This window comes from Leptodactylus fuscus, chromosome 1 (assembly GCF_031893055.1).
Source record: "Leptodactylus fuscus isolate aLepFus1 chromosome 1, aLepFus1.hap2, whole genome shotgun sequence".
Classification (NCBI taxonomy): domain Eukaryota; kingdom Metazoa; phylum Chordata; class Amphibia; order Anura; family Leptodactylidae; genus Leptodactylus; species Leptodactylus fuscus.
This window is the reverse complement of record NC_134265.1, coordinates 135,041,485-135,058,874: the sequence shown is the minus strand read 5'-3', so window position 1 is coordinate 135,058,874 and position 17,390 is coordinate 135,041,485. Positions and strand designations below refer to the sequence as shown.

General features: G+C 41.3%; 1 protein-coding gene across 2 annotated transcripts in view; it reads right to left on the bottom strand.

The window, feature by feature from the left end:
- Positions 1-8,215, bottom strand: part of LOC142194276 (twisted gastrulation protein homolog 1-A-like) — a 28,168-nt gene extending 19,953 nt beyond the window's left edge. For both annotated transcript variants that reach the window (XM_075263304.1, XM_075263314.1), the window contains exon 1: positions 7,931-8,215. In XM_075263304.1, coding sequence (XP_075119405.1) covers positions 7,931-7,942 — 12 coding nt within the window. In that variant the 5' untranslated portion in view covers positions 7,943-8,215. The remainder of the gene's footprint in view (positions 1-7,930) is intronic.
- Between the last annotated feature and the right edge of the window lie 9,175 nt (positions 8,216-17,390).

Here is a 17,390-nt window from a genome sequence, read left to right as displayed (position 1 = left end):
AAAAATCCCAGAACAACACGGGGGGACCTAGTGAATGAACTGCAGAGAGCTGGGACCAATGTAACAAAGCCTACCATCAGTAACACACTACGCCGCCAGGGACTCAGCTCCTGCAGTGCCAGACATGTCCCACTGCTTAAGCCAGTACATGTCCGGGCCCCTCTGAAGTTTGCTAGAGAGCATTTGGATGATCCAGAAGAGTATTGGGAGAATGTCCTATGGTCTGATGAAACCAAACTGGAACTGTTTGGTAGAAACACAACTTTTCGTGTTTGGAGGAAAAAGAATACTGAGTTGCATCTATCAAACACCATACCTACTGTAAAGCATGGGGGTGGAAACATCATGCTTTGGAGCTGTTTCTCTGCAAAGGGGCCAGGACGACTGATCCGGGTACATGAAAGAATGAATGGGGCCATGTATCGTGAGATTTTGAGTGCAAACCTCCTTCCATCAGCAAGGGCACTGAAGATGAAACGTGGCTGGGTCTTTCAACATGACAATGATCCAAAGCACACCGCCAGGGCAATGAAGGAGTGGCTTTGTAAGAAGCATTTCAAGGTCCTGGAGTGGCCTAGCCAGTCTCCAGATCTCAACCCTATAGAAAACCTTTGGAGGGAGTTGAAAGTCCGTCTTGCCAAGCGACAGCCCCAAAACATCACTGCTCTAGAGGAGATCTGCATGGAGGAATGGGCCAACATACCAACAACAGTGTGTGCCAACCTTGTGAAGTCTTACAGAAAACGTTTGACCTCTGTCATTGCCAACAAAGGATATATAACAAAGTATTGAGATGAAATTTTGTTACTGACCAAATACTTATTTTCCACCATAATTTGCAAATAAATTCTTACAAAATCAGACAATGTTATTTTCTGGATTTGTTTTCTCATTTTGTCTCTTATAGTTGAGGTTGACCTATGATGTAAATTACAGACGCCTCTCATCTTTTTAAGTGGTGGAACTTGCACTATTGGTTACTGACTAAATACTTTTTTGCCCCACTGTATGAGCAGAATCTGGCAAATACAGCATAATCCCGGAGATGGGACTATCTTTCTTAAAGGGATTCTACCATTAAAAAACTTTTTTTTCTAGGTAACACGTCGGAATAGCCTTTAGAAAGGCTATTCGTCTCCTACCTTTGGAAGTGCTCTCTGCCTCGCCGTTCGTTCAAAATACCGGTTTGTACCGGTATGCTAATTAGTTATCTCGCAGTACAAACCGGTATTTCGAACGAACGGCGCGGCGGAGAGCACTTCCAAAGGTAGGAGACGAATAGGCTTTCTAAAGGCTATTCCGACATGTTACCTAGAAAAAAATGTTTTTTAATGGTAGAATCCCTTTAAGTTCAAATTTTGGCCTATGAAATGTCAGTAAATATGGTTAAGGTTAGCAGTGAAGGGGAAAAATGCAAAGGAGAACAATGTATTAGTGATCAGACCTTTGCAATTGCATTGCATTGCAAAAAAATCGTCATTTCTTTTGCAGGCTGCATAGAGCAGCCTGCAAAAGAAAAGCACTGCAGACAGGCTGGGGAGCCTTTACAAGGCTCCCGGCTGTCATGCCAACGTGACGTCGGCCCTGGAGCATGCTCCAGGTGCCGGCGATCAACGGCGCCAGAAGGGTTAATGCCCACGGTCAGTGTGGGCACCGACCGGAGACATTAGCGCTGGATGTCTGCTGGGTGTCTGCCGGGTGTTTAACTATGCCGGCCACCCGGGAGTCGGGCGGCCGCCATAGCCGCCTGGTGTCTGCTGGTGTCAGCAGACATCCAGCGCTAAAGCCTCCGGTCGGTGCCCACACACGCTCCCATAGAAATGAATGGAAGCGCCCGGCACGCCGATTAACCCCCCGCTTGCTGGCTACTTCCATTCATTTCTATTCACTACGTCTTATTTTCGGGGAGCACCTTATATTAGGCAGGGCAGCAAAATGTCTGCTATGCCTTACTTTCGGGGTACGTCCTATTTTCGGGGAAACACGGTATGTAATATTCTGATGTGATACTAAGAATGAAATGTATGATTTTTGGCTTTCATCATTTGGGGGGCTTACATGCTTGCTGACTCCACTTTAACCTGCCTTATGTATACTTTTTTTCTTTAGGTTTTTCCCAACATCCGCCATACTATTACGATGAATGTGATATTTAAGTATGGTTGTCGCTCAGGCGTACACTTTATTATATAGAGACCCAGCGGCAATGCCCATAATGAATGAGGCACCATGTGGATTAATAAATTAGGTCGACTGTAACTTTTATTTGTAACTTTTTTTTAATTCCCCATAAAAATGAATTGCTCTTTTGCCAAGATATTCAATTATTTCAGAATATGCAAATAAGCAATCTGGAGCACTGAGGGTGGCATTGTCACTCCAAGTTCCTACATCCACTGCCCTCATATGCCCTTGTTCTCCCTCTTCTTTCTTTAAGTGAGAGGGCTGGGAACTATACTGCGTTCTTGGATTTGAGGTGGCGTATTAGAGCAGTGTAGGGCATAGTAGATGTAAACCCTCAATGCTCCAGATTGCTAATTTGCATATTGTGAAATAAATTAATATCTTGGCAAGAATTCTCATGGGGGAAAAAAAATAATTGCTTACCAGTAATTTGATTTTTACAGATCCCATGACAACACTGGAGAGAGGATCCACCCCTATGGACAGGAAACCTACAGGATAAAACAAAGGTGGAGCCTTTTTTTTACTGCAATGCCAAGTGCAGGCTTAGCACTACTAAAAGGTAAGGAATAAGGATAGTGCTGTATTGGGATCTGGAAAATCTAATTACTGGAAAATTTATTTTTTCCCTTCTCCCACGACAGCACCAGAGCGAGAATAAAATAGGAGAAAATCAGGGAAGGACCACCACTTAAAGGGGCTCTATCACTGGGAAAAGTCATTTTTATCTAATCACATGCTTGCATAGGCTTTAGAAAGTCTATTCCACACTTACCTTTAGTATGTAGATTGCTTCAGTGGTCTCTGAATAAGTCCGTTTTTATTCATATGCTAATGAGCCTCCAGCCAGCACAGGAAGTTCCCAGCAGCCTCCTCTCTCCCATTATCTTCTATGTGTGTGAAGCAAACAGGAAGCGAGTCATCAGCAGCAGCAGCTGCAGCCTCCCATAGAAAACAGCAGAGAGAGGTGTGCACCTTCTATCATGCACTAGTCTAATTAGTATATGAATAAAAACGGACTTATTCAGAAACCACTGAGGCAATCTACATACAGAAGGTAGGTGTGAAATAGACTTTCTAAAGGCTATGCAAAGGTGTGATTAGTTAAAAATGACTTTTCCTAGTGATAGAGCCCCTTTAAAGCACCTTTCTACCAAAGGAAATATCAGTCACCGCATCTAAATTCAAGCTATAAAGAAACTGTAGGCTACAGAAATGGCCAATCTAACCCATTTGGCCGGAGTACTTTTGGAGGTAGATTTACCCATGTTGGGAGCTAGACTTCCTCCAACTAGAAGTGGCAGATATTCAATCATACAACGCCTCACATCAAGACAATGAAATTCCTGTTCCTCAAGTGTCTTTGGGTCAGCACAAAGAGAGAGCAAAACAATATCTTCAGTGTGATGGAACCTAGTCGACACTTTGGGAACAAAGACAGGGTCAGGTTTAAGAACTACCCTATCTTCCAGCAGCATGGTGAAGGTAGGGATAGCAGAGAAGGCCTAAAGCTCACCTATACATCTGGCAGAGGTTACAGCAACTAAAAAGATAATTTTAAGTGGCAGGGAATCTCTGGAATCAAATGGAGCCTTAGTAAGAGTGTTCAAAACAAGGTTCAAACCCTAGAGATTGGAATTGCTCTACTCTTAAAGGATGCCTTGATGAGCCTACTGATCCAAGCATCATCCATCAGCTTGACCTGAAAAACAGCACTCAAAGCCAAGACCAGCATCTTGAGAGTACTGGTTGTCCCTTTTCCATGCTCTTCTGAAGGAATTCTAGTATATCTGCAACTGGAACTTCTCTAAGATCATCTGGGAAATATCCCATAAATTCCAGGAAGTGATACAAGGGCCTAGTATAGATGTTACAAGTGAACGATTTCCTGCTTTTTCACACTAATCTGGCAGAGAAGCCCTTTGAAGCTAATAGTCTTTTTTCAAATTGCACGCTGTCAAGTGTAGATATCTGGAATTTGGATGCTGGATAGGCCCTGCTGCAAGAGGGTTGTCTTCCTGATGACCTTCGTAATAAGAAAAAATGGAGGGAAGGTATAGGCCAGAATGAACTCCCACCTGTGGGAAAGAACATCCACCCCATGGGATTCAGGAAGAAGAACTTTGGCATCTTCACATTCGTAGATGCTATATTTTCTTTATTTTTCTGGTGATGTGGCCATATAAGGGCTTGTTGTTTGCGGGATGCGATGTATTTTGTAATGGCACCATTTTTGCCTACAACTTATTGAATACATTTAATTAACTCTTTTTTTGCTAGATTTAAAAAAAAAATCAATTCTGGCATTGTATTTTACCTTTTAAATTTTTCGCCATGCAGCGGACAGTATAAGTAACGTGTTACCTTTATTCTGCGGGTCTGTACGGTTACGGCGATACCTCATTTACATTGTTTTTTTATGCGATACTAATTCTGCAGAACAAAAACACCTTTGAGAACATAAATCAATGATTTTTTCATCGCCATCTTCTGAGAGACGTAACATTTTTAGTTTTTTGTTGACAGTGTTGGTTGAGGGCTTATTTTTTGCGGGACAATCTGTGCTTTTTATTGGTACATATGACTGTATGATAACTTTTTATAGCATATATTGTAAGATGAGATGGCGAAAAATCATTACTTCTGGCGGGTTTTTTCCATTTTTTTTCCCGACGTTCCCCATGTACATTAAATATTGTTTCAGTTTTATTTTACAGGTTGTTACAGACGTGACGATACCAAATATGCATTGTTTTTATTCATTTTTAGTGTATATATATAATTCATTTTCTATAGAGAAATGGGATTTTTAGGGCTTTATACACAGTCCAGTCACATTAATGTCACCACCTCCTATTTTTGACGTCAACGTTAAATAACCAATCGCAGAAGGCACGTGTCATCAGCCATCTGGGTGCTCTCATCATTGTGGAAGTCACGATGGATCAACACAAGTATGCATCTATCCTTGCGGACCATGTTCACCCCTACATGCGAATTGTTTTTCCTCAGGATGATGGCATCTACCAGCAGGACAATGTCACGTGTCATAAACCTCGATCGGGTTGTTCGCGCCATGGATGCTCAACCGCGTAACCTAGCGCAGCTGGCCACAGCACTGGAGTCGGCATGGCTCAATACGCCAGTGAACATCATCACAACATCCCCTCTGTTCCTGCACATCTCGCAGCGGTCTAATCTGCGAAAGGTGATTATTCTGGATTTTGACGGTGGTCACATTAATGTGACTGGACTGTGTAACTTTATTAATTTTTTTTCATACACTTTATTTTTTATTTTTTTCCACTTTTTTTTTTTACTTTTTCATGTGTCCCTTTTAGGACACTTGAATCATTTGATGCTTTGATAAAAACATCAACTGATTCTGTATTATACATTGCAAGACACAAGACTTCTACAGAGGAAGTCAGCCAATGTACAGCCGATGTACACGCATCAGTTGACTTCCTCCATCGCCGGCAAGATCAACCAGGTACTGTGGGCACTAGGCAGCCTGGGGTCACTGGCCAGACCCCAGGCTGCATATTACTGATACTGGCAACCCCCGATTTCACCGCGGGGGTTGCCAGTGGATAATGAAACTTGGCGGAACCCATTGGATCTACGCCGTTATGTTTGACAGCAGGATCCAAGGGGTTAAAATGTCTGGTCAGAGCTCAGCTCCAACTGGACAATACAGAGGTGGGTGTTAGCTGTTAGTAACACCATGGCCGGTCTTCAGAGACCAGGACCGCCAACCGTAAATTTATGGCCGGTGGTCCTCAAGTGCTTAAACACACCAACCAAAGCATTTGCTAGAAATCTGCTGCCTTTAACTGATTTTCTAATTATTCCACACCATAAAGTTTCTAGCTGTACACATTGCTGTAATATTGGGCTTAAGACAGGCCCCAATGGATTCCCATGTGTGCCTAAGGAAGCTATCCATCTTTTTATCAAGGGGATCTTTAAAAAGAACCTTTTTATGACCTCATCAATGTGCGATTTTATACACTAGAAAGCTGACAGTGTACTGAATTCAGCGTAAGAATTGGAGGCCTATCCAACAAAACCAATAACAAGAACTCCATTAATAACATAAAAACAAAAAAAGAACAGCCGCAACCACTAATCTCTCTCCCTAAATCCCGAGACAAGGGATGTTGCGGTGTCATACTGGCCCCCATCCTGGGACCTTGGCTTGGCTGATGGCTGCAATTGAGGCTGATTATGATGCTGCTGCTTCTGCTGCTAATATTCCATCACCCTCTACCAGTAGCACCCCTGGTGGGGGCGAAGAAGAAAATGCTGCCAACCCTCCAGCCAGAACTTGCCGCTGACGGTGAGGAAGGGGAGGGGAGTGCAGTCCATTATATATAACTATTGACTGGGAGAGTGTCCTAACCAGGACCATCCCCTGCCTTTGGTCCAACCAAGAAAGTAAGAAAGTATCTCTTGGGTGCTCCAAGAACACACAGGTAGTCTCATAATCTAGGGACAGAAAACTACTTATGGGGGAGAGGCTCCACCTGTCTTCTATCCTCCGGTTTCCTGTCCCTGGGAGCGGATCCTCTTTCTGGTGCTGTGATGGGATCAGAGAAAAAGATATTGCATTCCAAGGACCCTGTTGCTGGTTTAATACACTTGACCCAGTGACAGACTCGCTTTAAGGGGACCATACCTCTACAAGACCATTTTATGAGTGGTCAATTCACAGTTTTCACTGTATATGCTTAGAGCTAGATCAATGAAAACAGTCTGAATGCAGAAGCAGTCACAGCAACGCCTACAAGAAGAAGTAAAGAAAGCTTTGTGCGTCTATGGTATACTCCTTATAAGAAAACTATTTTGAGAATCCATTGAATATTCATACTGTAAGATTGGTTTGACACATTTGGTTTTCGTGCATTTTTTCCCCCCTAAAGCCAGATGTAGATAATAAAGGACAAATATTTGTTCTTTATGGATCTATTCGGGCTGGCTAAAAAGCTGTATAATAAACCACATGTGTGATTATAGCCTATTAGTAGTAAAATCAATTTACTGACTGCATACAACATGTAAAATTAATAATAACAATATCACATGACAGATATTAAAAGTTGAGTGACGCCAGTGTTTTTAACAGCCTTCTCATGGCTGCATTACATTCAGTATATGTGAATGGGGCCATTTATGTGACCTTTTGTTCGAGAGTCCGTTTTAATGGACGATCCTAAAATAGGTCATGTCCTTTTTCTGACTATTTTCATGGATCTCTCAGTAGACCATGAGAAATCTGTGAAACAGGTGTCCCTTGGAGGCAAAACGGTCATGAAAAATGTCCCTTTTTTCATGGCTGCTTTGTCTATGGGTTGTGTAAATGTAACTTCACTTTACAATTTTTAATGCTGTGTTCACTTTTAATGAAGGTGTATTATTTCTTCTTAGTTTAGGGTCATCACCTTTCTTTTCTTCTAGTAAATTAATATTAATATTGTTACTTTATGTGTGCCCTACAATATAATTTGCATTACATTTTTCATAGCAATCTGGGATTCTGACCAATAATACATTACCTGCATGTCTAGTAATAACACTGGTTGCTGTGGGATTTTGCTACAATACAGAACTGATGTTCTTTGAAGGCCCAGCTAAGGGACCCTATATAAAGGTAGACTGTATCTGATATGACAACACAACATAACAAATTACAATGTAGAAAACAAGTAATCACAACTTATTGCATGTAACTCTTGTAACTTACCTTCCAATCCATATTCACCTAAAATCCAGCGTTTTGTTCTTCGCTTTTGTGGAGTGCTGTGTAGTAGGGCTGTGTGTGGTAGAGGAGACTGGAGTGCACGAAAAGGGGGAAGTCTGATGAGTTTAAAGGAAAAGAAAGGGGGCCTGAGAGTGAAGGAGTGTAGGGAGGGTGGTAGAAGGAGAGGGGAGGCTGTCACGAAGAGAGACCAAGTTTCTACGGGGAGTAAGAAAAACATGTGGAAAAGATTATAATTTGGATTGGAGCCAAGATAAAATGTAGAGCTGAAGGTAGAGAGGAAACAGCTACAGGGGGAGGGAGAATCAATGGGGATGCGTGAAAAACACTCAGGGAGAGACAAAACATGGAAAATGTGGGGTTTTTTTTTTTTTGTTTAGGATCCTAGAGCTGCATATGCTTTCATATAACATCCATATTAACAGTCTTCCTTCCCTGTACTATTGTATCCAGATCTGCCTAACATAAGGTTACTTGTCAGACTGATCATGTGTGCTGGAAAATCTGCTTATCCCAGAACACAGTGATGATTTGTTGCCACAGAATATGTCATTACTTGGATGGATGGCAAGGTGTTTAGCAAACAGATTAGCTCAGGGTAAAACATCCGCAGACGCATGAGGCTCAGGAATACATCACTTGGGTAACCTTTCAGAACAATTTACTCTTGTATTCTCAAAAACCCTGTTTTTACACCATTTTAAAGTCGCACATCCTTGGCTCATACTATGGCTATTTTTACTGCTACAGGGTAGAAGCTTTGAGTAATTGTCACCTGTACCCAAGAATATTACTGATAAAGATTTTTAGGGACTTTTATATTGATGATGTCGACATAATTGTATGAGGTACAAGTTATAGCATTTAATGGCACCAATCTGGTTTACATATATCTCAGTGACTAACTTTTATTAACTCTTTCTGGGAGAGAATAGAAACAATGCCAACAATTCATTGTGCAATTGCCTAATAAACTTATTCTCTGGGTCAATACAATTACATTGATACCAAATATGTATAGTGTGTGTTTTGGGGTGTTTTTTTGTTTGCTTCCTTTTAGAAGTTTTACATAATAAAATCCTTCTCTCTACTGAATATCCCCCCCCCCTTCACTACTTTCCAAGACCCATATTGTTTGTCTTTAATTAACAGAATTGTGTAGGGACTTAATTTTATTTGAAACAGCTTAAATGGAACAAATATCATAAAACCTAACTTTTAATTACAATGATATGCTATAAAATCACCCATATAAATATGTGATACACACTAATAAAAACAATATATAAATAGATTACTTGTGGTGATGGGAGAACAAAGATAAAGAAACAGAAATACTAAAAAACAAAACAAATATATAAATACTGGGTACATCTCACCAGTTTGTAAACCATTTCGCTCATGCCTGGTGATGATATTTGTTGATTATGTAGATATAATCTGTTTTAGCTTAGTCCTAACAGCAGCACAATACGGGGTATTTTCGGGCCCTTGTGTGCTGGTAGGACAGGCGGAACTTTTAATCAACATAAATGAATATGCATGACTAGCCCTATAAGAGGGCACAGAGACCTCCCCCCTGCATGTTAATACAAGAGTACTACAATATATATAGGGAGGAGAAGCTTGTGCTGCTGTTAGGACTAAGGGAAAACAGATTATCTACATAATCAACAATTCCCTTTCGTCCTACAGCAGCACAATGCGGGGACATGGCAAGTAATCCCCCTAGGGACGGTTTCCTCACCTTACAGAATTAATACTGCCTGACCAAAGGCGGCAGTTTCTGAATCACGGGAGTTGCCAGAAGCCCAGCTGTCAGCCGAGCAAAACCATGGAGCCTGATAAGGGAAGAGAAAAATTCCCCACAACTGAGAAAAAAAACAACAACAGGAAGTTGACAGAGTGCCCATAACAATAGATATTAGTGCTTTTAGTTTTTACACTGAACACAGAGGAAAAGCTGAAAGAGGTCTCAGTTTACCCTACTGCTGGGCAGTGAACAAGCTGAGCACAGCTGAAGAATGTCAGTAACAACCTGCACAAAGCAGGTAAGACAAAAGACTGCAATATAAACCTAGATCTTTCCCTCACAAAGAAAGAAAAGAAGAAGGCTTTAAGACACCTTCTTCCAAACCATACAGGAGTCCTCAGAGCCTCCTCCACCTGTCCCACCACACAGGACAGAAAATAGCACATGGGGGGAGGTCTCTGTGACCTCTTATAGGGTTGTAGTCATGCATATTCATTTATGTTGACTAAAAGTTCCGCCTGTCCTACCAGCACACAAGGGGGCAGAAATACCCCGTATTGTGCTGCTGTAGGACGAAAGGGAAATAATGTTCACCACTTGCACCATGGGGAGGTATCCGCTGCCTTGGTCGTTGTTTTCTGACCCTTCTTTCTAATGCAGCCCTCATTTCGCCAAAATTGCCCCTGCCCTTACAAGAGCAGTCCACAACTGACCCTTCACTAAATATACCTGTATGTTTCGTTACAGATTGGTTGTGACTCCTCAGAGGAACCAAAAACAGGGTCACTGGATTTAGTATATCCTTCTCTAGAGGCTAACTGCCATTCCAAACTCCCCCCACCCCACAAAGACCTGGTGTGACCAATCTGCATACATGAAATGGACTGTGGTTGGACATTGCTATTATTTTGGATTTTCTTATTAGCTTATGTTATCTTTGTCCTCCCATCACTGCATGTGATCTCTTTATATATTGTGTTTATTAGTTTGTGGATTACATATTTATATAGGAGCCTTTTTAGCATATCATTATAATTAAAAGGTTGTTTTTTTTAATGCTGCTTGTTCCACTTATTCTGTTTCTCATACTCTAAATATGGACCATGTTGCCATAATTGGCATTTGCTTTTTCTACCTTTATTTTATTTGTCTGAGGGCCATTGGAGATGATTAGTTGCCTGGGGGGCATTATTGCTTACTGGGAGGCCACTGGGGATCATTAGTAGGTGTCTGGGGAGCCATTGGGGAGCATTATTTAGTCTATGGGGAACATTATATAGTGTATGGGGGCCAACCAGGGGGTATGATAGTATGTGGAGCCACTAATGGAGCTTGGTGAATTTTTGCATGTGTTGGGTGGAAAGTATAGGATGGTGTAACTTTGAGGGTACATTCACATGGTGCAGTTGTGATGCATATTGCATCAAAACTGCAATGGAAAAATGTATGAAGTTTTGATGTGGTTTTTGGAAAGACTTTGTTGTTCCAGCTGTAATTTCAAAAATAGTTTTTTTAAAAAAACAAAAACACATAAAAATTGTAGTGTGTTTTTTTTTGGTAAAAATTATTTGCTAGAGGTGCCTTGAGGAAAATATTTTTTCCAGGGTTCGCCCAAGTCTGAAAAGGTTAAGAAACACTGGCTTTCATAATAAATTGTTCTGGTTATGCAGTGCTATGTATTATGCAGTCAGTGCTGAAGTGACAGGCATGTGTGGAAGGTAGACCTTCATTAGGCCCCCCTGCTATTATGTTCTGGCATCAGCCCTTCATAATTGTATCCCCTCCCTCTATAACCGTTTAGAGGCTGCAGTTGCTATTGAACATAGCATGAAGAGGTTAATGCGACTGCCTCGGCGACCTTTCCTCTTACTCTATCCACTGATGTGTCTGTACTACCGTAGCAGCGGAGTAGTGCTGTGAGGGGGGGGGGGGGGGAGAGAGGAGAAGCCCTCTATATATCTTTAGGATCACAACAGTCATTGTAGCCATAAAGGACATCTTATTTTCACAAATTCAATGTATGTCCTGACCGGGCTGTGGAGTTGCAGTCAGTTTTAACCAATTTTGGATGAAGCCCTATGTCCAGATAATCTTTGATTGAACTTCCTGGTATGGTAACAGAAAAAAAAATAATCTAAGAATAACAAAATAAACAGCTACAATATCACATTAGGAGGTCTCCCGCTCCATCATAATTTATGTACTGGTATTGTGATCAGATATGTTCTTATAGATCAGAAAATGATGGCATTAAATCATCCTTAGTTGAACATTCATAGATTGTAAGCCCTCGCGGGCAGGGCCCTCTACCCCACTGTGCCAGTCGGGCATTGTTAGTAATATATCTACCTGTATATTCTGTGTATTGTATGTAACCCCCAAATTGTATGTAACCCCAAATGTAAAGCACCATGGAATTAATGGTGCTATATAAATAAATAATAATAACATTCATTTGGATTCACTTTAGTGAGTAGCCATATTCTTCAATATATACCCTACACTAAGACTGGGTTCACACCAGTTCAAAATCCGTTTGCGGATTGTTTCTGTCCCTGAATCCACTTGAAAAATGCGGAGAGAAAAGTACTCAAAGTATTTTCTGGGCAAAAACCTGGCAGACCCCATTATAGTCTATGGGGTCTGCAGGTAACCACTTGTTAAGCAGATTAGGTTTATGTTTCTCAGGCCCCCAACTGGATTCAAGGAATGGAAAGCCAAACGCTAGTGTGAACCTAGCATAATACAAATGTATGCAAAAATGAACAAACTTTACGCCAATGAAGACACCCGGGTATTACTAGATGGTATATCAGTAGCTCCCATAGTAACTAGGACACATTACAAACCAGTCTCTGTCAGGTTCAGCATTGTCTTTTATTATCTGCTTGCACTGGATTGAAACAAGACAATAACAAACAACAACAAGAGAAATGAAAAGACAACTTGAAGGCCTCTGAGGTGGAAAACCAGCGCCAGCACCAAGCCCTACGTTATACATCCTTCTTTCATAACCCTGTGCTGTTTGCAGAGTTAGAAGTCATACATTACAACCTGGACAAAGGTTACATTGCGGTGACCATAGATTACACATCACCCAGCAGTAGCCAATACTGAATTGTTGGCAGGAACAAAGAGCTATTCCTTGTGTAAATCTGACTCATACAGTGCTACATTTAGCTATCAGCGTGCAGTCGTCTTCTTCAGACTGTACGTCATGAGCTGAGAGTATGACAGTAGGAAAATGATACATATTCAGGACGTGTGTTTACCAAAAAGAAATGTCATTGTCATAGAGTGCGAGCCAATGTTCCTTCTTGATGTCTCCACTGTCACAAAACACAGATGTCCTCTTTTTATTTGATCATCTCTAACACTTTGTTTCTGATCTCATTAGATTTTGCTTTATTAAAAAAGATTTTATGAAATGAATATGGCCTAATGGATTACAACTCTCCTCCATCATTGTATCCACCATAACATGCCCTGTCCACAGCATTCAGGATTATTTATAACCTGGCATATGTTTCACAAACATGCATAAAACTCTATTCAACCCCCACAAATATTTTACTACAATTTTCTTCATTTGTCAGTAATAAATTGTATAATATCTTTCCTACTACGATAAATATAATATTACATACTGTGTGAACAACAGGCTACTTACATCTTACATTTGAATAGGTTATAGTATATACTAGACTTAAGAAGTTGTCCCGTTACAGACACTTAGCCCTGTCCACAGCATAGGAGATAAGTGTCACACTGCTGGAGATTGCAGTCCCAGTAGCTTCATAGCAGCCAATAGAGAGCTGGTCATGTAAGCACACTGGCACTTCATTCACGGGGAGGATGCAGGGGGACTTTCAGTACCCCATTCTTGTGGGACCCAGCAGTCAGGCCCCCATTGATGTGACAGTTATCCACGGTGCTGTAATGGGACAATCCCTTTAATGTTTCTCTATATTACACTCCACTTTTCTTGTTGAAATCACAGGACAAAACACCATGCACACACATCTATGAAATCTACGAACCCCATCCTGAGTGCAAATATTTTATTCTTTCTCCTGTTGTAGATCCTTTCCCGCAATTGTGCTTTTATTTATTCTGAGTCAACTTATTTTTCTATTTAAAGGGCCTCTGTAAGAAAGGGGTTAAATGAGTTGATACTAAGAGCTCCCAATATAGAGCCATCAAGATCTAGAGCTGAATTCAGGGTGACAACAGTATCTGGCATTAAGCTAGAAAGAACCCTTTGGAGAACAATTGACTCAATTTACAGTCACAATGCCGTCACGTTATTCTTGCAAAAAGTTGTAGACCTTAAGGCTAAGGCCCCACATGGCGTCCAGCATTGTGGTTCTTCCTGCAGCGCAGAGGTTTCCTTTGAGGACTTTCTATTTCAATTCTACCTAGGTGGAGACCACCGGCGTATCAGTAAGTATAATTACCATGCTGCGATTTCCAAAACCACGGCGTGTCCACAGCGCAGTTTTTCCCACAAAGTGGGCATGGGATTCGCACACTTCGCTATGACTGTAAAACGCAGCGGTGTTTATGCCATGTAGGGCCCACCCTAAAGGGACTTTCCAGCACCAAATTGAATTTTCATACTAACACTTGGATCCCCACACAGATCATCTGCTCTAGCAACAGCCAAGTGCCCAAAGCTGTTAGTGGTCGGTGGTGCAAGTAATAGGAGTGGTGCTGTAGTTTACTGGAACCATTGCTATGCAGTGGACGGTGCTACTATGTTGCTCCGATTACTTGAATAAGAGCGGTGTGGCACATGCCAACCATCCACTAGCAGATTCTAGCACATGGAGGCTGCTACAACACATCTGTGCGAAAAAGGGATAGACCACATACGTATGACCTCTCCAGAGGAAGCAGCTTGTGGGACGGTGCATGTGCAGCACCTCTCCTATTCAAGTAACAGGAGCAGCACAACAGCCCTGCTCACATAGCGGGTGTTCCAGTGAACTACAGCGCCACTCCTATTACTTGAATAGGAACAGTAGTGCACGTGCCGCCATCCATTAGCAGCTTCAGGCACTTGGATGCTGCTACAACAGATGATCTATATGGGGGTCCAAGTGTCCCACAACAGACCACATACTAATCACCTATGCAGATATAAGCAGAACTTTACTGGAAACAAAACCCTAACCAACCTCCCCCCAAACCCCAAAGTCTCTTCCAGCTGTATGTCATGCACAATACAAGATATGGAGCCTGTCCCATCATAGTTCATTCCTTGAAAGCTAAGTAGTGGCAGTGTAAAGATGTGGACCCTGGTGGTATCATGCTCCACTGATCTACTACACAAGGGATTAAAAAAGGCAGGTATTGAAGACTGTAGTCTCAAAGAAGAAACTCATTTCCATTCACCAACAGGAATTGTTCATCCAGGGGGCAGCGCTTTAATGGCAGCTCCTCGTGTGCGTAAAACAACTTGCATACTTGTACACATTCCTGATGGGTATTGTGTTGTACCCTGGTCTTCTAAGGCTTCGGCTCCTAAGACACTAAGTAAACAATTATATGCAGTATATTCTCTGTATTTTTATATCAGATACTGTTATAGACTGAGGTAAAAAGCAGGCACTTCAGCAGAGGTTGAACAGTCAGTTTTCATTTACAACATCCATAGTATAATAATTACTACATGCCTGTAATAAAACAATTACTTCCAGTCTTCCAGTCCTCTTCAAGTTCTCGCATTCATTCTGAGCCTGTTTGCCACAGACTACAATGTGCAGGCACTTCTCCACTGAGATCAGGCCACATTGCCCCATCCTTATAACCACAGGGGGTCCCAGCAGGGGGCTATCACTCTTCATTGTTATTACTCTGCATTCAACAGCTCATGTCTCCACTTCCTGGACACCCCATTCAACCCATCAAAGCCCTAAAGAACATATGTTGGCTTCTCACTAGACATATTTTCCTAGCTCCCATTGTTTCCTTGAAGACAATTGTAAAAAACTAGCTCCCCTTTGACAAAGCTAAGTACAAATGCAATCTAGTGAACTGAATTGACACTTTCTAGCATAAAATCCTACCATTATAAGCACTTTTCCCTGCTAAATAATAATAAAAAAAAATGTTTAAAGGGGTTATCCGGCTTTATCACCTGATGACCTTGCCTTAGGATAGGTCATCAATTGAAGAGTGGTTGGACTCCAACACCCAGGCCCCTTCCTGTCAGCTGTTTTAATAGACAAGGTTCCAAAGAGCACTGCAACCTTCAAGCAATACCAAGCACAGCGCCATACATTTTGCAGTGGCTGTGCTTGGTGTTGCAGCTTACTTGAGCTGATAAATGTGATCTCAAATGGCTGCTGTATCAGACAGATGATCCTCAGGGTTCCAGGTATCGGACCCCATGCTGATCTTCAACTAGTAACCTATACTAAGTGCACAAAACCTCTTTAAGGGTACTGAGAAGGCAAGTGTTGTCATATACACCTACAAACAAGCACAGGTAGGTATTGGAAGGATTCCAAACAAAATACTCCGGTTTCACGCTCACTCGGGAGTTAAGACTGTTCAAATCAATAGAAGGTTTTAAATAGAAGAAAGCTTATTGTAGACAGATAATGCGTTTCGGGGTGTTGGAGTTCCACAAATGACTCCACCCCTTCATCAGATCTAAATATTAGCATATGTCCTTACTGTTACATGATAATGACTACTAACACTGTACTATGATTGGACAACATTATCATGACTCTTTTAATGTAACAGTAAGGACATATGCTAATGTTGTATAACTTTCCCTCGATACAGAGGTCTCTGTAAAATAACTGATAGACTATTTTTTTAGTTTCAATCCATATACATATATATGTTTTATTGATATAACTCGTGATGTAATGGACTCCTGTAGTTATTGGTGTAATTTCTACTTTTTTTTTTAGATCGGATGAAGGGGTGGAGTCATTTGTGGAACTCCAATACCCCGAAACACATTATCTGTCTACAATAAGCTTTCTGTCATTTAAAACCTTCTATTGATTTGAACATTCTTAACTCCCGAGTGAGCGCGGAACCGGAGTATTTTGTTTGGATTCCTTCCAATACCTACCTGTGCTTATCAAGCCGACATTATTGCTAGTTCCACTCGGCCACTTAAATGCATATGTGATGTATATTGATTTTGTATAAGCCAACCAAAGGTTTTGGTGAAGCGTGGTTACTCTTGCCTGTCTCTATTCGTACTACACCTACAAACAAGCAAGAAATCTTCACAATCTCTAATTACATATTATACGAACTACAGACGATACTGGACAAAATAACTACATTTCCCTACTTCACACAGTCTGTAAACTAATCTCTCTCTCTCGGGTCTGATAGACTTTTATTACATTCTCGCAGGATATCAGCATTAAGATCTATGGTCATCTTGACATTCAACAGATATTTTTAAGTACTGAGGTATTCGGTTTGGTTCTGTGATTTCCTCCCACAGATAACAAGGACATAAGATTAACATACAATTAATTATTTCCTTCCTTCTTTGACGCTATTAGTTGGTGTAAGGCTGAGTTCACATGTGCATTCTCAATTCTATTTATCGGTTATATATAGGAACAGAGAATCTGCATTCAAGCGGAGCTGGATCCCTTACACCGAGGACAAAATTGGAACTCGTTGACCTATTTGCCCTATCATTTTACC